Genomic DNA, 21,371 nt, shown 5'->3' on the forward strand with positions numbered 1-21,371 from the left:
TAGAGACAAGAAATGTAGTTAATTTCCTATTTCAGATAGGAGAAAGCACTCTCACGTATCTCGATTGTATTTATAAAAAAAGCTTTTTTTTTTTTTTAAAGTTTAGCGACTCTCTTAGAAGCGAAACTATGTGAGACGTGGACCTAATTTAACATGGGATGCCAAAGGGTCATACGCTAACCGCATAGCCATGAATTAAATAAAATAATTCAATCATTACGTTAAATCTTACCGCTGGTCAAGTGCACACACGCTTTGGTGAATTCTAATCTCAATGCCCCGTAAGTCGAGTAATTGCTGTTACAATTTACGTAAAATTAGGGCTGCATTGTCAAGAGACTGTTTTCTGCCAGTCTAGCGTTCATGTTTTCCCATGTACGAGAAGTCAGAAAATAAGTTTCCTGTCCTCCCCTCCCCGAGAAATCGTAAAGCAATGGCGCAAAAAGAGTTCAGTTTAACCGAGAACCATTGGTAACAAACGAACAAGACCCTGCAGATAGCGTTATCGCAGTGTTAGCAGAAAATTATGACACGCGGCCCATTCTGTGCCAGGCAAGTATGGAAAGAAGACGTGTTTCGAACTGGGGCAAAGGAGAAAGTATCTGATACTGACGAAACTAAACTGTACGCTATCCACAGGAAGCGGACTGAGTTTCTGACATCTGGTGTTCTCCTTTTGGACAACAATGCGTCACCAAATTCAGCGGCATAAACGCAAAACCATCTTGCCACTCTCGGTTGGTAGCGCCTTGCCAATCTCTTTCCGGCACTGATGGAGGCTCTTGCCGAAGACTTTAGAATCAATGACAAAGTGAAGACAGATGTGAAGGCATTTTTCTGTAAGCACAACACGCAATTTTTCCAAAAGAGGCTTCTAAATTTTATAGAGCAATGTGATTAATGCATCAATGTCCCTAGTTTTTATGTGGAAAAATAACGTAAGTCTTGTTCTTTATTTTCGTAGAATGTTATTTGCCTTGCACAGCCGCCAGAGCAAACTCATTTTCCGATTTAACATTGAAATTATATCATTCATTTGTACTTTGAGTAGTTCAAATATATTTCAAATATACAAAATCAGTAATTATACATAGGTTCGGACGATTATGAGGCCTCTCGCTCCCTTGAACTCTGCCAACCAAAACACACGAAGTTTATTTCGACCTTGTTGCTTTTTATACTTACGTTTTTAAAGCTTCTTTCCTTGTAGCAGGGTTACTGATCAGGTCTCCTATGTCAACAGAATGCCCAAGTTGCATGTCAGCCATCTTAGAAGCAAGTAACGAAGTTGCTATCCGCTGATACTCTCGCTCGTTCTCAGAACAACTTTTAGTCATACTACGGTGGCCACATTCACAGGTCACTTTTACCTACGAAAAAAAAAAAAAAAAAAAAAAACAATATATGCATAATGATATAGACAGACTTCTTGTTTAATTCAGTGTCGTAGATGGAGAAAAAAATAAAAAACTATGACAGTAGAAAACACTCTACACGCCATAGGAAAAAATGTATTATGGAATTTTGACATTCCAGAAGACTAGTTCTAAAATCATCATATATAGTTTCTGAATTACAGACCTTCCCAGCCCGATTAAAATTGAACTTTTTAAGTATATCCAGCTTTAAAAATCAAGTTCTTAATAATTTACAACATATGCTAATGTTATACATTGAAACAAACCTATATATTTTATCAAGTTATGAGCAATCACATGTAGTACATACTTTACTTTCGGCTTTAGAAAGAAAGAGGAGGCGTTTATAAATCTAAAAGTAAAAACCTTACTTGAAGTACTCCCAAATATTGAAAAGATCAGTAAGATGAACTTCTATATCGCCTGAGAGAAAAGAGAAAAAAAAAAAAAAAAAAAAAAAAAAAAAAAAAAAAAAAGCTTTAGTTCGATCTATATAGTGGTTTTTAAACTCTGTATGGACCAAGAGCATATCTGACAAAAATGAAAGTACCATAATGTCATATTCTTTACCTCAAGTCTTTGAACAGGTAAATTTTGTTACTTCCTGTACTTGTATAAAATTCTTAAACAGAGAATCCGAAGATTTATTTAAGGTACTTTGCATCGTGTTTAACCTGGGACTGTGAGAATAACTATAAGATCTTCCTTTGTGTAACGTGGGCTCTTGTCACCAAGGCATGGCGCGTCCTCAAATTGTGGATCGTGGGAAAGGCCTCTGTATGTATGGAAGTTAGCTGTGAATATATATTGAATAAGCAGTCGCAGGACGACAAAGGGGTGGTCCTCCCGTTAGGGGGCTTGTGAGGCTAACAAACTCCTCCTGTAAAAAAAAAAAAAAAAAAAAAAAGCACTTGTCGAGAAACATACAGAAAAGCCTCGGACCACGACTGATACTTGACACGATCGGATATAAGATTTAGAACAAGAAATATAAGAACTCTTTATAGAGCAGGTGCGTTAAAATCCTAACGAATGAGCTAGAGAAATATACGATGGACCTAGTAGAAGTTCAGGAAGTTGGATGGGATGGAAATAAAAATCAACAACTGAGAACAAATCTCGTTCACAATCAAATAAATCAGCAATTAAACGGGTTAAATTTGTTAATGACATACTTTTATTTTATTATTCTTAAGGGTCGGTGGTATGACATTACTGCTCTGAGTGTACATACCCCAACAGAAGATAAGGATGACGAGATACGAGAGACTATTCACGAAGTAGTAGAACGTGTATTTGACCAACACCTGCGACACCATATGAAAATTCTATTAGGGGATTTCAATGCGAAGGTAGGACGAGAGGACATTTTCAAACCGATTATAGGGAAAAAAAAAAGTCTTCATAACGAAAGTAATGACAACGGCATCAGACTAGTGAATTTTTCAATATCCGTCAAACGTTATCCTGAAGAGTAAGCTTACCGTGAAGAGTAACAAAATTTCCACATCACAATATTCATAAATATACGTGGAGTTCACCAGATGGAAAATCATATGATCAAATAGATCACGTTTTACTAGATAGAAGACAGTCTAGCATAACTGATGTTCGGTCGTTCAGAGGAACTGACTGTGACACTCATCACTACCCGGTAGCAACAATACGATAGAGATTATCGTTGAATAAAGGAAATATTCAATATCTGGAAACAGAGAGGTTTAATTTAAAGAAGTTAAGAGACTGGCCAGGCGAAACAGGAATACCAGATTGAACTGTTGAATAGATTCTCCGTTTCAGAAGTTTCGGAATGCATTCGTGTGGAGGAACTTAGGAATAGCATTGGTGCATTCTTGGGTTGAAATTAGGAATAGCATTAAGATTTCAGCAAAAGAAAAATTGTGGCACGCGGAAATATATAGGAATAAACCACGGTTTGAAGCGGAATGCACTAAACTAGCAACGAAAAGAGAACAAGCAAAACTGCGTTGGCTACAAAATCCGAACAAAATGACTACAGAAAGTTTCGTTAACATCAGGGGGGAAACTTACAAAACCTTTAGAACAAAGAAATGCGATTATTTGAAAGCTAAAATTAATCAACTTGAAGATAAAAGGAAAAATAAAAACATCCAGACATCTGTAGGGGCATCCACGAATTTAAGAAAGACTATCAATCTCGCTATTATATATTAAAGCCGAAGGAACAATTCTCACTAATACAGAACAGCATCTTGAATAGATAGATTTCTTTTGACGATTTGCTTAACACGCTGCCAAAATCTACTGTTCGTGGAGAAAGGGAAATGCACACAGTAGAATCGAATATTCCAGAGCCTAACCGAACTAAAGTGGAAATCGCTATAAAGAAATTAAAGAAATATAAATCTCGGCTGCAGACGAAATTTCAGCTGAGTTAATTTTAGCTGAAGGGAAAAAATTGTGGAACAAGATACACAAACTCGTTCTGCTACTCGGAAACGAGGAAATGCCCCAAGAGTGGAAAGAATCAATCGTTGTTCTAATTCACAAAAAAGGCGATAAAACTGATTGTAATAATTATCGAGGCATTTCTCTTCTGTCGACATTCTATAAAATCCTCTCAAACATCCTATGAGCAAGATTCACCCCACACGCAGACGAACTTATTAGAGATTATCAGTGCGGATTTAGGTGAAATCGATCAACTATCGACCAAATATTTACCATTCAACAAGTACTCGAAAAGAAGTGGGAATACAATACCCCAGTACATCAACTATTTATTGTTTTTAGAAGGGCTTACGACTTTATAATTCAACGTTGTTCTGGAGCACGCTAGAAGAAAATCGAAGATAGCAAGTAGGGCCTAGAGCTGATGTTTATTCACCAGGTTATGCCGTATGATGTAAACTGACAGGGGATGGAAGGAGAACAGAAAGAAATGCACAGAAAACAGATCAAAACCATATCTATGAAGAAATTAGGAAATTAGATTTCAGCTGAAAGCAGGAAGTTAGTGTTATTATTCAGTTCAAATCTTTTGTCGTCGCGAATTCTGTCAAGGAATGTGAAACTTAAAATATATAAAAGCATAATCACGCCTGTTGTGCTGTATGGTTGCGAAACATGGTCGCTTACTCTGAGGGAAAAACGTAAACAAAGTATTTGAGAATAAAATCCTGAGACGAATACTCGAACCAAAAGTAACGGGAATAAGGAATGGTGGAAACCTCATAACAATGAACTGCATGATTTATACTGTTTACCTAACATTGCTAGGATTATCAAATCTAGGAGACTCAGGTAGGCAGGTTATGTAGCCAGAATGGAAAAAAGTAGGAACGCTTTCAAAGTTTTAACTGCAAAACTAATCAAAAAACGACCACTGAGAAGATAGGCGCAGATGGAGGACAATATTAAAATGGATCTCGCAGAAACAGGAATACGAAGTAGAAAGTGGATCCAGTTGGCTAAGGACAGAAATCAATACAGAGCTTTCGTGAACGCAGCATTGAACTCCAGGTTTCATAAGTCATAGGGTGAGTTAGTTACGAGATCTTTCTTTCCTGAAACACACACTAAATAACGAATAGACGTTAAGCAGTCCCAAGTTCTTTTTTCTTCATCTAAAAAAATTTTCATTTTTATCAAAAAATTGCACTTCGTCGACATGCGCATTAATCAGACAACGAAATCTCCACTATACGACAGATTTAATATACTTTTCACAAAATATTTTCAGTAGATTAAGACCAATAATTTACGATTCCCAAACAATATTAATATCTTCAGTTGACTTAACGGGACATGCTGCTTAAAGAACGAGACAAGCCACTACTATGTTTTGTGGTCGAGAAAGCAAGTCTACCAGGAATCGAAATCGAGTGCACAAAAAAAGGAAGCACGTTAGACAGTAACACAGAAGAATTTTAGTGTCTTGGAAGAGTACGCCTAAATATAATGCGCTCGAGACAGTCCACTGTATTACGATACGTACCTGTCAACTTTTTAAATAATCACAACACACAACGGCATGTTACAAGTTAATTTCGCTTCTAAATAGCAGCACACGGGCATACATTATTTTTAAAGACAATTGTTAACTTATTGCTTATTTTTCCCATTTCATGCAGAATTAAAATTGTTTAAAGGTTCACCTTAAAAATGAAAATACTGAAGATAACATTCCTTACCATTTCCTTGCATGGGGTGTCTGGGCAAGTGCCATCATGACATGGACTTCCACACGCATGACCACACATCTGCCTGGGTTTCGTGCACGGCTGCTGGCAAATCTGACCCTCTTTCAAACATTCTCCCTTGTGGCATATCTGAATGCACTTGTGTCTTCCGCAGGGAAGATCTTTGTTACATGGAAGACCACACGATATCTCCGTTTGATGACAAGGCACATTTTTCCTAAGCTGAAATAAAAGGATAACGAAGTTAATAGGCACGCATCACCTAAGACAAAATGACAAAACTCATTAGTAACTTCGTTCACAATATGTATTTCACATCTATGACTAGACTCGTCTTTATCCGAATCCCGATTAACCAAGGCAGTCTTCAAAAAACAAAATTAGTTGTAAGAGATGGCACACACACACAGTCTCTTGTCGAATCCAAATCTTCCAGTTCTATCGTTTGCTGTCATCATATATCGCTATAACATCGCAGAATCAAAGAGAAGTGAAAAGGTGTCCTAGAAAACAATTATTGACTATTTCAAGAAATAAGTTTCGTATGGTACTGTATGCTCCTCCTGCCAAGTGAAATTTGTGGTGGACAAACACCGTGCGTGGGTTTCCTCGGGGTTCTCCCGTTTCCTCCCACTTTTTCATTCCATTATTTCATTTATTTCTCATAATTACCGTCTCCTTTAGCCTAGCTGACATAATCGTGGGACGTAAACCTCAAAAAAATTTTCATTTCATTGTATGTATGTAAAAATATTGGATTTTTATAAATGTTAATATACTGTAATAAACAATTCCTATATATATATATATATATATATATATATATATATATATATATATATATATATATATATATGTGTGTGTGTGTGTTTTATATACCTAATAACGTACTACTGTACCTGTCTCTCCATACGTCGTCATAGATTCGGTCCCAATTACCTCAGACAATCGCGAGTCTACTGTAATACCTTATTATTTGTACATTAAAATTTGTAAGACCCAAAATCTAATAATTTACTTTCTTAGTAATTTGATCAAACTATCCTTATTGTTTAACTCAGTCGCTTTTACCGCTGACTTGGTTTCGGAGCAGTAGCAACGACATGATTTCTACTCAAGCTTGCATTATTTTCAAACACTTGTATTTACAGAATTTACTTAGCAATTAAGTTCATATTATTATACCTTAATTTTCTGACATTCTGTGCAGAATCTGAACGAAAACTTACTGAAAATCAGATAGAATCGCCACGGTCCAATACTTTCAAGTTTAACTGATATTGGCCACTTCAATGTACTACATTTTTCAACTAATACAACGAAATTAACTATCTCAAATTTTTAATTAATTAAGAGTTTTAGTACGGATCCGGCTTGTTGGCTCAAGATGTGTAGAGATCCTTATATCATAGGACTATAGGCTAACGTGTGTAAGTGAAGTTTTGCGCCCAAGCTTTCGGATCTCTACACACTGTACGTTAAAACTGTGCTTAATTAAAACTCTAACTTTACTTGCTCTAATAATAAACAGAAAATCACGTTCATGCTCAGTATAATCAAGATCCAGTTTCAAATAATTAAACTGAGACATTACATTTTAAATTGATTGGAAATATAGTACTGCAGAAATAGACAAATATTAATATTAATGCTTACATCTATGATTATGGTCCTTTCTTATTTTGAAATATTTAAATTGAAACAATCCGGTTTCTAAATTGCAATTAAATCGCGTAATAGTTTTAAATGACCAAATTGCATGTATGCTAGCAGTATCTTTTGTTAACAGGTAAAGGGGACAGGTAGTGCCAAGTAGCGACATTTTATTAGCTTAACTGTGTACTATTAGGAATTAGTGTTACAGACTGACGTGTTTTTTGTATTATAAATAGGAGTCTTGTTTAGATATATGGTAACCTTGTCAATCTATTCCCTCCCTCCAACACAATTTCCAGCTTTCCATGTACTCAAACCACAGGGAGCAGAACTCAGGGTGTCTAGTAAAATTCCAAAATGAAATTTCGTGATCTTTTCTTTACCAAACCATAAAATTTCGTAACATTTGAAAACGAATAAATGTACGTATATTCTTTAGCACTTATCTCTACTTTCGAAAGCTGTTCCCTGGAGCAATAAAAACCTGGTGTCTTCTCACATCATTTCCAGTATATTCAGTGTATATAGTCTGTTTTGTTCGGTAATTAACACTCATAAAATCCAATAATCTTAAGATTACATACCTAAATACACAAATTGACAAATCCTTAGCAATCCTTTAAATGTGTCACACTGATTGTAAACAGTTGTGCTGTTGGATTCTATCTCTTACGACGGTAGCTCGGGTTTGGATGTCAAGATATACTAGAAGACTGGGATTCGAACCGGTATGTTCCTGTGAGGGAACGTCAAGACATGATGGAGACTAAGGTCTAATCAGGATACCCACCGTCACTGACGGGACTTCGCGGTGTAATTACAGCCGTACATTGAACTTCATAGTAGAAAAATCTCATATATCTATGGTCCGGTTATCTACCACGTCTATCGTAACCTCGGGAGAAATCCACAGAAGTAAAACGTAATTAACGTGAACACTCAATGTTTGTATAGGTAAATTATAGTGGTAGACAACTTAACATAGAATCCACACAAGCACGTTCAGAGCTTACTTGGAATATCTATCCTTTGCTAAGATATCACGAATAGATTTCGATAATAAATAAATTAAACCACATATTAACCACATAAATAACATTATTCACATAACTTGTTGAACTTAACCTACTTGATTTTCACAGCAAATACAGATTTTAATAGGACGAAAAGATTAAAATGACGTAGGAGACATTAATTTATTTTAAGCACTAATACTTTATGAACACAACTTTGATTTCACACAAAGAAAATACTCAATGTCGGTGAGAGTAATTACCGGTGATCGCGCGCGAATATTATCATCAATCGCACTGCCCGCGTCATGCATTTGCTTACGGTATTGAGGGTCGGATATTCAAAAAATGTAAGCACAATCCACGATGAAAAAACTTATCCATTCAGAGTGAGAAAGTTCTGTTCCATTGCGTTAACTGGTTTCTCCTTGTAGGTTATCATTCCACTGTTAATCGGGAAAGTACAGCTCCACTGAAAGAATAATTCCTCTTTTACGCTCGCCAGGCGTTATTTCTTCCAAAATGCATTTTGAACTAAATCGACAACACTAAATGAACTGCAGCGTTTTAGGAAAGTAAAATCAATTATTTCATGATATATTCGTTACACTAGAATCACAAAAGAATAGATTTTTGTTAGAAGCACGTCAGAAATCCCACTGTTCGCGCTTTGTGTGAGCACTACTCTTCTGCCACACAACGGACGCGTATGAATACACTGTTAGAACAAAAATATTTCCCATAAAACAGTTACTTTTTTAGGTAGTTGCTCCTCTGATAGGAACTGATTGGTTAGTTACTGCGTTATTAAAAGTATATTGATTACGCTTAAACAGAAAATGAAATGAATAATTACAGATTGATATAAAATATGCAAATTATAAAATGTAGTCCATTGCTCTGCAGCTCAACTTGTACAATGCGCGGCAAAAAACCTGCAACATGAGGATGTAAGTTTGTGAAACTACGCCTAATAGCACAGGGAATGACCATAACGTCTAAGTGGAACGAATCACGCCAGGATAAACCTCGGCCCCCTCCCGTGCACACTTATTTCGGAGCAAAAGACTTCGTCATTTCACAATAAACTTATATGCTCATGTTGCAGGTTTTTTGCCGCGGATTGTACAAGAGTGGGGAGAAAGAAACGCTGTGACGAATTCTTCCAAATTAGGCTATGCGAAGAGACAAGTGGGCGAGCAACGACACACACACACACATGGAAACACTTGTGAGACGAAAACTTCATAGTTTTTAATTTCCAAGAATTCTGCCTCGCTGCTCGGGTGTATATACGAGGATTGTTTAAGGAGTATATATAATAGTATCGTTATACTCTCTTTTAAGTTGGCTAATATTGTTTTAACCTTTTTTCGAGTTTTTTTGATCTTCTGAAGTGCTTCAACTTCCTCTTCGGTCTGTTGTAACAATATCCTTTTCTTCTCCAATTCATTAAGATATTCTGCTTTCATTTTGATTTTGTTTTGTCTTTCATGTTCCTCATTGAATCTTTCATGCATGCGATAGAAGTGTGTCTTGCTTGCGACTTGGTAGCGTCTAAAGCCGACCATAGACATTCTTGCCAATGAATTTTGACGTTTTATAGAACAAAATTTTCCAGTCTCTACTTAAATTTGTACAAAAAACAACCCAAAAACTAAATTTCGTGACTTCCATGATCGTTTTCTGATTTCGTGACTTTTTCGTAACTTTCGTGACCGATAAGACACCCTGGAACTGGTTACCCTATCCCTGCTCTAACCTTCCACTGCGCATCACATACACTCATGTACATGTTTCAGCATCGAATTTATATGACTTCGTTCAACAGAATAGCTATCGTTCAACATCGGATCAAAGCAACTTGAAACTTTCACCAGGAATGGAACCCTGGTCTCCCATACAAAGCTCAAAAACGCTGGCCATTTAACTATGAAACAATTCTATATCCCTTTCAAGTTATTATTTTCACTTCTGCATTACGGTTTGATTCATACACGTGAAAATAATACCATTACTTTTCATATTCAAAACCTCCTGAAACTATATTTAAAAAGATTTTTTTAAAAAGTATTTTTCGATCAACAACCGTAAGCAGGGAATCTTCCTTAAGAGCACTGCTACTAGGAACAGAAAGAATTTCATAAAAAGTTGAGATGTATTCTTTCCAGTAATTTCTTTACAAATGGACGTAAATATATTTACTTTTTGAGAATATTGAGCTATTTATAAAGAGTCACTCAGTGTAACAAAAATAACAGAGCTCAGTCAACAAGGAACAGTGATTAATACTCTGAAAATTAGATACACGTCGCATCAGCAGAACTCAATAAGTGAACTTTTCAGTGCGTACCTAAGAGAATAATGAAATACCTACAGGTTGTCCGAGAATTTCCCGTACCTGTAGATTTGAGTATCACAGAGAATAATGTCAATGTTATTTCCATTATTTAGTATCATGTTTCAATGAAGTAAATCCCCATGTTAAGCAAACCCGCATATCTAGTCTCTTAACTATGAGAACATTTACGATAATTCCAATCCCAAACATTTCACGGATTTAACATGTTTTACTTAAGTTACTATGATTTAAAATTAAATTGACTTGTGCGAGAAATATGTTTAAACATTGCAAGAACTGAGCAATTATATGCCGAAAACTCAATTAGTAATTAATATAGGCACGCAATCCTATCTCATGATTCTGACAACTAATTACATGCAACTATCTTGCCATTCCGTCTTGGTTTTAATGGAAGGCACTTTGCACAGACGAAACAATGCACTATAGAAGAATTCAGTCGAACCAGGAGATCTTTAGTTACAATATTATCTGGTTTCAGAATAACAGCTACTTAAAGATGGGAAAATGACGGTTCATTGAGGCAGTGTGGATTCCAACGCTCTTCTTTATATAGCTATTAGAGCCCGAGATAGAACGGCCATAGTTAGGTAGTTACCTCATGGTTTCCATGACACCATTTCTCCGTGAGCACAGTACAGGGGGGACACGTAAGTTCACTGTGACAACTATGAAGGACTGGATGATCACACGCATGGCGCCGAGGGCATGGCTGTGAACACTCCGGAGGTTTGGTCCCACATGGCACAGGAGGATATCGAACACTTGCTCCACACTCACAATATAGTTCTTCAAAACCTGAAATAACATCAATGCACATGACAGATAATTCTTTATGGGAAACAAACACAATTTGTGTAAATTGTTTACAAATGATTCAAAGCAAACTACTTCTATCAAACTTCTCAGACCCAATGGATATGTAGTAGAGAGGTAGAGAGCTTATATGGAGCACAGGTTTACAAGTTTGTACTCTGGTCACATTATTAAGTTAGCGGAGATTTTACAGTGTATTCGAAATTTCTCAAACCATTCCAGTCAATTTCTTAATTCTTCTTCTTCTTCTTAAGCATTAATGTACTAATTCTTCTTTCGTCCAAGAGAGTCAAAAGATCTTACCTGATGATGCGTCTTTTTTTTGGTATTTTAACACTACTCATCATATTTGCGCATTATTCCTCCACCTTTCTGGCATTCTAAATCAACGTTGTCAACGATTAAGGAGGAAAGTGCACTATGTTTGTTTTTATCATTTTCATCTCTTCCTTCTTGCCTTTTTAATCTTCGATAAGTCCTTCGACATACACCGAAATATTACATTTTTAACTATATTGGTTTTATTTATCAAATCTATACATCTATCGTACGCTGAGCATACGAATTCAACTACTGTACTTGGAACTAAATATATACATATACTGGAATAATGCTCTTTTTTTCTTTCTTCCAACTACTTATCTCACCCTATCTGATGAAGCCTTTATCAAAAGAGATTAATGTGTACTTTTTAAATCCTGCTTCGGCGTTCCTTTATTCGTTCGTGTTGAATAATAGTGTGCCACTACTGTGTGGTAATTTTTCGTTTGCATTTCGCGATTCCTTTGTTCTAACCACGGACTACCTAATTACTTCTTAATTTTTGTCTCAATGACTACTACGACTAAGTAGTACAGCAGACACGTTAAGGATTCGAGTAGAAGTTTAAAAAAATACACTGGTACACAGTAAAAATCATTACGCGCTTGAAATTTCATTTGGTCCGATAGATGTCGATCGCTGGATGATGTATGCTGTCATCCAATGGCGCGATGTGTAACTTTTACTACCTTTCTTTTAATACTTGAAGATGGGATATGATAACTTGCTAAATTCGTCGTTACCCGTTACATGTTAACGGGCTGACCCCATTAACGAGATAACCAATCTAGCTATCTACAGCAAAAAAAAAAAAAAAAAAAAATCACTTTCATTCAAAAGTTATTGTATGGAGTAACATTTTTTTTATTTGCTTTGAACTTACCGTCCCTTTCGCCAGCGACGCTATATGAGAGGTAGATCTACAGCTTAACGTGCGATCCGAACATGAGCTTCCGCCGGGAGTCGAACCCGGGTCTCCCGAGCCAAAGGCGCGTATGCTATCCATATAATCACGAGATACTTAATGGACGAGTTAAAGTCATTTTTACTTCATTGACGAACTCGCCGAAATGACCTAACTATACATTGCCAAAACAAGGCTTCTACAATTCGTTTTTGTTCAAGTTATCATTGTGGAGCAACGAACAAACGGAGGACGAATTAACAACATAATCTTGTAAGTCCCACTTGCGTGATCCTAATACAGTGTATGATATCCTTCTCTTCTTATTACTATCTGCATGATAGTCCAAATCTTTCAGTTTTAGAGTTATAACCTCCTACACAAAATTCTTCTGTCGGAAGAATGAAAACTATAACAGATTCTACAACTTTATACTGCTAACTTAAAAGACTTTGGTAAACTACTAGTGTCTCCTGTTAATAAGACCTCCCTTCAACAGAACTAATTTAGTCAAGACGTTTTATGCTTTGCTAATTAATGATGTCATTACAGATCAACCAACCATTCCCGTAAATTCCAATACATACCTCCGATTACTGTTTACTTACGACTTTTTGAGACTAAGCAAGGATTTATATGGTACAAAAAACTAGAAAACGCGAGGAAAAGTTATTTGAAAAGTGTAATTAAAGATCCTTTTAGATTTTAAGGTTAAAATTTGATATTATGCAGAAATTTCGAGATGTTAACTACCATAAAAGGTTAAAACCAATTACTTATATGTGATTTTAGTGAGTCAAGCAGATACCCATCTATTAAACTTCAGAAAATCAGATTTACAAAAAACATTTTAAATTACCTCTTAATAATTACAAAATATTGACTTACTTGTCCTCCAACATGGCGGGCAGTTTCCTCTGTGACATGGTTCCTCGCATTTATGCAATCCGCAACTTAAATTATGATTACAAATTAAGGGACATATATGATCCGCGTCAATACAACACAATTGGGAACACTTGTGTCGTCCGCAGGATCGTTTCTGGAAAAGAATAAGAGAATACTTCGTTATTTGAAGCATCATTCACTCCACATTTACAATGTTATATTTCATACTTCAGGTACTATGGTATTGCTTAACCAAAAAGTACCAGATTCTTAACTGCAGTGCAGCAAGTAGTCTCAGTTTCTTAGTACAGAACAACCACGACATTTCTACAAAGTTAATAACTACCTCTTCTATGCAATTACTTAGAATTTTCTGTCATCGAAGCTGCAACATACTTTCGGTCATCAGGAGAAACAATAACGTAAGTGGGTTACACAGTGGCGCACAAATAGTAATGCTGATGACAACGCACACCCACATAATAAAACAGTCCGTACACCTGAAAACATAGCACGCATGCAGGAGGCAGTTCTTGCAAGTCCCAGACGTTCAGCGCAGCAACATTTCCCTCACATTAAATCTCCCTCAGACCAATGTTGGACGAATCTTGCGAGATGATCTCAAGTTTTACCCATACAAAATGGGAGTGGCGCAAGAATTATCGAAGGCAAGTAAAAGTGTATCGAGTACAAGTGCAGTACTGCCGCGTCATACTGGAATTAATTAACCAGAACATTCTTGATTCAATTCTCATGACAGATGAAACGAGCTTCCTTCTGAAAGGGTATGTGAATAAACAGAATTTTAGATATTGAGCACCTGAAAATGCACACTCACATTTAAAGCCCCTCCACAGTGAAAAACTTGTGTGGTGTGGTGGCTATGGGTGTTGTTGGGCCATACTTTTTTCGCTGATAAACGTGAGCAAACTGTTATTGTGACAGCGGAAAGATATATATAAATAGCTCATATAAATAGCGAGAACAAGAGAGAAACCACGGGAAGCAGCCATCATTCGGCACCGGAAAGAAAAGAAAAAGCACGAGGAACCTTTTCGAATATCTCTGCAACAGAAAAAATGTGCTAGAAATATCAAATCACTGCATCCATTCATATATACGTATATGTAGAACATCCATACCAATTATTGTAATAATACTAATCCCTTTCTAATTTGAGAGTATGTAAGCATGTTATTTTAGTAAATATAAACTTCTATTTGTGTGTTTCATTTACGATATGTGTATGGAAAAGTACTGCCTCATGTTCTTTGCCTTGTCGTGCATGGTGCAATATACGTAAATTTTGTTAGAGTGTTCAATTAATTTTCATGTTAAATGATGCTGAAATTTTGTCTTATTTGTCAATCTAAAGTTATTCTTTGAATTTTCACCTATGTGTAGTTAGCGGTGGAAGAAGCTATCATTTGTGATAACTTGTTTCTTCGTTAACGCTCGGGAGAAAAATTCAATTAATGACTATCTAATGTAATGTCTGCTCTACTTGGATTACCATTCTATGGAGTAAACGTCACTAGTTATGCTCCGGAGGAAGACTGTGATGATGATGACAGCAAACGCAAATGGCGGAATGATGAAAAGTGCAAGAAAACGAGAGAAAACCGTTACGGTACCGGAGAGAAAGCCAACGGTATTTGTCTACTACAAAGTTCACATGACGCAAGCTGGGATCGAATCAGAGAACCCATGCACCAGAGATGAGCGCTCCATCACTCAACCACAACGACAACTAAAGTAGAAGGTAATGTTGAATGGAAGCGAAGGAAGGTATTACACAGGGTAGTTCTCCGAGTAATAAACGAATACAAAACGGTTACAGATAAATAATTTTAACTTTTAACAAAGACCCTTCTAAATATTTATTTTAAGTATATAAATGACTAGTCTTCCAGTACCATTGTGTTTATCTCAGTGAAATCGTTTCTAGATCCGCGCCTGCTCTCATCTTCGATAGCTCCAAGTTCGAAAATCGATGATTCACTGAACTCACATGTTTATTTGTCAATCTTCGTACTTGGGAGCGACCTTAGATGAAAACAAAAGTAGTTCTTGAGATGATTTTACTTGGATCACGACAGCGAGACTATAAGGTTAGGCGTCATTTTGAAAACAAATAACACTGTTGTTATATGACAGGCGGTTTGTATATTTCAGTACCTACCTTGTTGCATTTTTTCTCACAACGTGCATCGTCTGCTTTGGTTTTCAGTTCTGAACATGGAACTTCTTTATCCATGTGGCCACAGCGACATCTCACCAATGTTGTTCCGGAGCATGTTGGACATGGGCCCATGTGACACAGGGCTTTGCACAGATGGGGATCACCTTCGAAAGGAAAGAAGATATAGTCAGTTTTTGCATTTATTATGTATTAGTATTAGTTAGACAAAAATGATTTGATATCGAAGGGAAATACTCACTTAAGCGTTTTTTTGTAATGAATTTTCAACCCAATTTTTCAATCGCTTGCTGACACTTTCGACCATCATCTACTCAGCCAGAGCTAAAATGGCATGATAAAATATATGAATTCGACAGAGTAGAAAGATGATCTCATATTTAAAAAGGTTAATTTCCTTTCTTATGTTTATATATATAAAATCAATGTGCCATTTCTTTATCCTCTCTATGAAGTAACCGTTGAATATTGTAGCCAAGGAAAGATTATGCTGAAAATTTATTACAAAAACGAGCTTAACAGTAAATTCTCTTCATTATGTTGTGCCTCTTGTTTACATTTAAAAATGTGATTGAGAATGTAATGCTGAACTCACTGCGACTATTATGTTAATTAAAAGCTGATAAAGCAACACTTAATATAGAATAACGTTTTTCTTCCTTTTTTTCCCCCCTTTCTGTTACTACCTTGTACATCAGGTTTTGTAACAACTTTTCTGAATGTTTAAAAGTTTAATTTTAGTCAATAGCGTATTTAGGATTTTGTTTCGAGGGTCACGCACAACACGGGGAAGCAGGAGTGGGGGGGAGCAATTACCCACCTGAGTTTGATAATTAAATATATTTTAATCGATTGTCTACTAACATACTAGGAAAAAGTGAAACTCGTATGTCGGTGGAGGATCTTACGACCCAGGCAAATTTGAAATGACGCTCCTGCAAACATACGTTGAATATTTTTAATCTCATTTCAACTTAAAACTGAATATTTCTAAAAGGAAATCAGTTATCTGAGTACGTTTTTACCTGAAAGAAAATGTTGAGACAAGTTGAAACTGTAATATACTGATTGCAGTTTTAATGGCAAGAATTGCAGACTGGTGAATCTTACATGATATGATATGATATACAAAAATTTAGCAATGTGACTAACCTTTCGTCTATTCATAGAAGAAAAAGGAAGCACTCTCTAGGCCTATCTAGTCTTCCGAGCTACTTATTTCCCCATCCTTTCTTTATAACTAAACAATGTAAATATATGTATCTTTGATATAATAACTAAAGTCCCGTTATATTGATATCGGTGCAAGTTGGGGTGGAATACCAGTTTCGCTTATCAGCTCCTCTTAGTTTTAGTGTCATTGACGACGGCTGACTTGAATAACAACTAACAACGGTCGAAAGTATGATACGAGAAACGAAAGAAAGAAAAAACAAACACACTTTTTTTTTTTTTTTTTTTTTTTTTTTACATGGAATGAAATTTGACAAATACAATATTATTTCTGAACAAAGAGCCTAAGAAAATGGAAAGTCAATGAAATTCTTAGAAACGGTAACAAGGATTATTGTTGTACATGGAATGCGAAAAACGAACAAATTTATTATTTGAAGAGGGGGGAAGGGGCTTGAGCCCGATAGCCCCCTAAATAATTCTAGTGCAACATTAATTATAGCAGGACTATGACTTTCAGCACCAGCTGCAATGCAAACTTTCCAATTTATGTGACGAACTTCTACGTATTAACTTAAAAAATAGGTCAATTTTAATCATGTACTTAAACAGACAATTTTAATACTTTTATAGTGGTATAACTGTATTCTTTGCAAGATCAATTGGTGTGCTTTACTTAATCCTCAATAGACAACAGTATCTACTGTGAAAATAGTTTGAGAAGTAAAAATCAAATGTTTACTACTTTTAATGAAAAGTGAGTCATTTCAATTCATCTTACCTGGCTGTCCACAGGCTAACTTCTTGCTACAGGTTTTCCCACATGTGGGAACCGGGTCAAGACAGCTTTTTCGAGGTTCAGCACCATCACGCTCTTGCAACTTGATAATTTCAGTTTGTCCACAAGGACAAAGTGTCACTTTCTCCGGCAAAAGAACACATGGTTCACATTCGCCAGGGTGACATATCGCTAAACAGGAATGATTCTGGCACCCCAACTGACGGCCACACACATCTTCACATGAGAATTCATGTACTCCAGCAGTTTCAGAAGTGCAAGCGACCTCTTGCTCCTTTTTCCCACAGTAGCAAACTACACGAAAACACGAAAAAAATAGTTATTGCGTATTACCAAAAACTAAAAATAATGTACACACAAATACAAAGACACTATCATTCTTTATATTTTGTACTCTTCAATACTGTTAACATATTTCAATTCACCGAAACATCCACCTGAATATAGTTCCAGCTTTCTTGTCAGCTAAGACTGTCAAAAAAGGCGTTAGGCTCACATGCGGACTGTCAGTGAGTCCTATGTTGCCATCGTTACCAAGAGTTTGCCATTGACCAGGAAAAAAAAATATATATATATATTTACTTCCTATTCCCTTAAATAATAGGAAAAAAAGTTGGTTTTGTTTGGGTATAAACTATATAAATGTTACAGGTTTTCTTCAACTAGTTATATAGCTGAAAAATCTAAATATAGTACTGCCCTCAAAAACTGAACAACCTGGAATACAAACAAAAAATTCGAGGAAATTTTGCCTCGGAATCCGAACACTTTTTTTTTTTTTTTTTTTAATTTAACATCCAACAATTGTGCACCGAGGCTAAAGGAAACGATGATGATAATGAACGACGAATGTAGGAGCAAACTGGAAAACTCCGAGACACTCATGCACACTGTGTTCTTCCACCATGAAGCCTACTTGGCTTTCTCACGTTTGTGCGTACGTTTCCCCTGTGCTTCGGACATCCATACGTTCTGTTCGTTATCTGAAGCCGGATTGAAAGCATTTCGTGTGATATTTGCCGATAATTTTATGCTTTTGTACCTATTTTTAGTTATATGTGTTCTGATAAATTTCCTTGACTTTTGATGACTCTTCATAAGAATTCCACGACTACATAGAAATTCTTGTGAAATCGGCATCCTCTTACCCTAACAGACCTCATCTCACTAATTTGACAATTTATTTTCAGCATTTTGTTTTTGACTGATCTTACTTTTATTTTCTTGATTTTGAGTTTAACGTCCCTTGCAGCAGCGAAGCTATATAAGACGTGGACCTACTGATTAACGTGGAATCCGAACCACATGAGCTCCCGCCGGGAATCGAACCCGGGTCTCCCACGCCAAAGGCGCGTATGCTAACCGCTTAGCCACGGAGGAGCTCTACTTTTATTTTCATATATATTGTCACTATTTTATTTGTTTTTAAATAGACTCCACAATTACATACAAACTAGATCACATACTCTACAAATAGGTACAAACATGACCAAAACTTTGAAATAGAAAAAGGAAAACAACATGTATTTGAATTAAAATTATTACACTATAATTAAAAACAATATTAACGCAAAATTGTGACCAAACACAGACTTTCGCGCAAAGGAGTTACTGAAATTGACGGCAAGGAAGTCCCTTTGTTCTTGATCTCGCTCAGTTCGGTACCAATGGTTAGCTACTTTTCATCATTTATCCGTTTTACACGTATCTCCTGTTACTTCAAGTCTCTCAGCTGTGCATCCTGTATTTTCTCACCGTTCTTCTTGTGGTGCTCACTTATCTCTTCCTTCTACTGATGCAATACTCTTCGCAGCGTCTCTAGAACCTTTCAAGAGAAGTAGCATTTTCTGGTGATTAAAGCCCTCTTTCGATCATTGCATTTCCATGCGAGAATGACAGCGCAATTTTTACTATCTTCCATAAATATCTGTGTTTTCAAATGCTAGAAAAACTTGCTCTAAGCAGCGTCAAGTCCTGATTCGTTACAATTTGGGAAGACCTCTCCAAGTTCTGCTGAGTTTAGACTGGAGAAAGAGTTTGTAGCAAACACATATCCAATGATTTCAAGACATACATATGAAGTTCGTCTAGAAGATAGAACCAGTTCTTGACCTACATGAGGTTAATGTCGAACTACCTTACGATCTAACGAAGACTACTAGTCAAGTTCTATACTCTATTGAAGTCTGGTAATCATAGAAAAAAAATGAAATGAAATTTTTGAGTTTTACGTCCCACGGTTATGCCGGTTAGGCTAAAGGAGACGGTGATGATGAGAGATGAGTGAAATGGTGGAATGAATAAAGTGGGAGGAAACGGGAGAACCCCGAGAAAACCCACGCACAAGGTGTTTGTCCACCACAAGGTTCACTTGACGAGAGCAGGGTTTGAACCCAAGACCCCAAGCACCAGAGGTGAACGCTCTACCACTGAGCCACCGCGGCCCCCTTGGTAATCACAGAAGTTAGGATCCAACGGCAGTAATAAAAATTCCAATTTCTGTTGTTCCTTGATCTCTGTTCTTATTTGTGAGAGGAAACGTCAGGCAGCAAATCCAATGTCGACATTTTTGCTCACAATAAGATTTTCTGCTTGTTTCACATCAACACTTAATTTTCCCATATCGAATCACGATATCTTGTAAAAGTTTCCTTATGACATCAAAGACGAATGGGGACATTGGTCTTGAAGTCTGAAACATATGTAAGAAGAAAGAAAACTTTTAACGGGAAAAATGTCTTGGAATTTCCAATAGGATTGTTATTTGATAGAACCTACAACAGCTCGAACCACTTTTTCACCAATACTCTATTGTTCGTATGAAGCCCAAATAATAGTGACTTTTTGGGTATTATTCCATGCTTTGATACGTACTTCACAGAATATCAGCTGCATCTTGGTATACATACTATCTGACTAAACAAAAATGAGAGAATTACTCGGTCATAGTCTGAAGTGTTATGCCAACATTTGTTTTACATACTAAAGGGAATGTAACCCTGAACAGCAAAATTGAAATCTATTCAACCTTGCATATCTAATTTACAGTAATGACAAATTACTTTTATATCAAATCAAACAAGATCGTGCCAATTACAAGCTATTCGGTAAAAGCTAAGGTTGAAGTGGTCTATTATATCAACGTATCAAAGAAAATTTACAAGCAATCACTAAATTTTTAAGATCTCTTTACTGAAAGAGATAACACGGAAGGTAAAATATTACTGACCAATACAGTACCTTGCTTTACTTGATCCTTGCAGTCCCCACAAGGGCCGACGTGACACTGCATGGTACACGAATGCACTAAACAATTAAGAGCTTTACCACATATTTGCCCACAAAGCAGCGGCTGATCCAAGCCACATTTCACAACCTGGGATAATTTCCCACAAGGACAATTCCTGAAAAACAAACAACATTTTTGTAATCAGTCTCACATTTGTTCCACAGTGCAGTGAAACCTCTAAATAACGGACATCGATTGGACACGATTTTCTGTCCGTAAATGAGAGGTGTCTGTTACAAAGTTACACAAATTTTGATTACCCATAACTTATGTGGTAATTGCTTACAGTATTCGGTAAACACATAGTTATAAATTTGAATATAGCTATTATCAGCTATTATCGAAGAA

At 36.4% G+C, this 21,371-nt stretch overlaps 1 protein-coding gene across 1 annotated transcript in view; it reads right to left on the reverse strand.

Moving 5' to 3' along the window:
- The window catches only part of LOC145668919 (protein shuttle craft-like), a 73,396-nt gene that overhangs the window by 12,769 nt on the left and 39,256 nt on the right, over nucleotides 1-21,371 (reverse strand). The window contains exons 4-10 of the mRNA XM_081737198.1: nucleotides 20,975-21,138; nucleotides 17,717-18,028; nucleotides 15,745-15,908; nucleotides 13,563-13,716; nucleotides 11,232-11,431; nucleotides 5,594-5,824; nucleotides 1,186-1,370 (exon numbers count right to left, since the gene is read on the reverse strand). Of these exons, the coding sequence (XP_081593324.1) occupies nucleotides 1,186-1,370; nucleotides 5,594-5,824; nucleotides 11,232-11,431; nucleotides 13,563-13,716; nucleotides 15,745-15,908; nucleotides 17,717-18,028; nucleotides 20,975-21,138 (1,410 nt within the window). The remainder of the gene's footprint in view (nucleotides 1-1,185; nucleotides 1,371-5,593; nucleotides 5,825-11,231; nucleotides 11,432-13,562; nucleotides 13,717-15,744; nucleotides 15,909-17,716; nucleotides 18,029-20,974; nucleotides 21,139-21,371) is intronic.

The sequence above is a fragment of the Thermobia domestica genome, chromosome 13 (genome assembly GCF_964235325.1).
Source record: "Thermobia domestica chromosome 13, izTheDome1.hap1.1, whole genome shotgun sequence".
NCBI lineage: Eukaryota > Metazoa > Arthropoda > Insecta > Zygentoma > Lepismatidae > Thermobia > Thermobia domestica.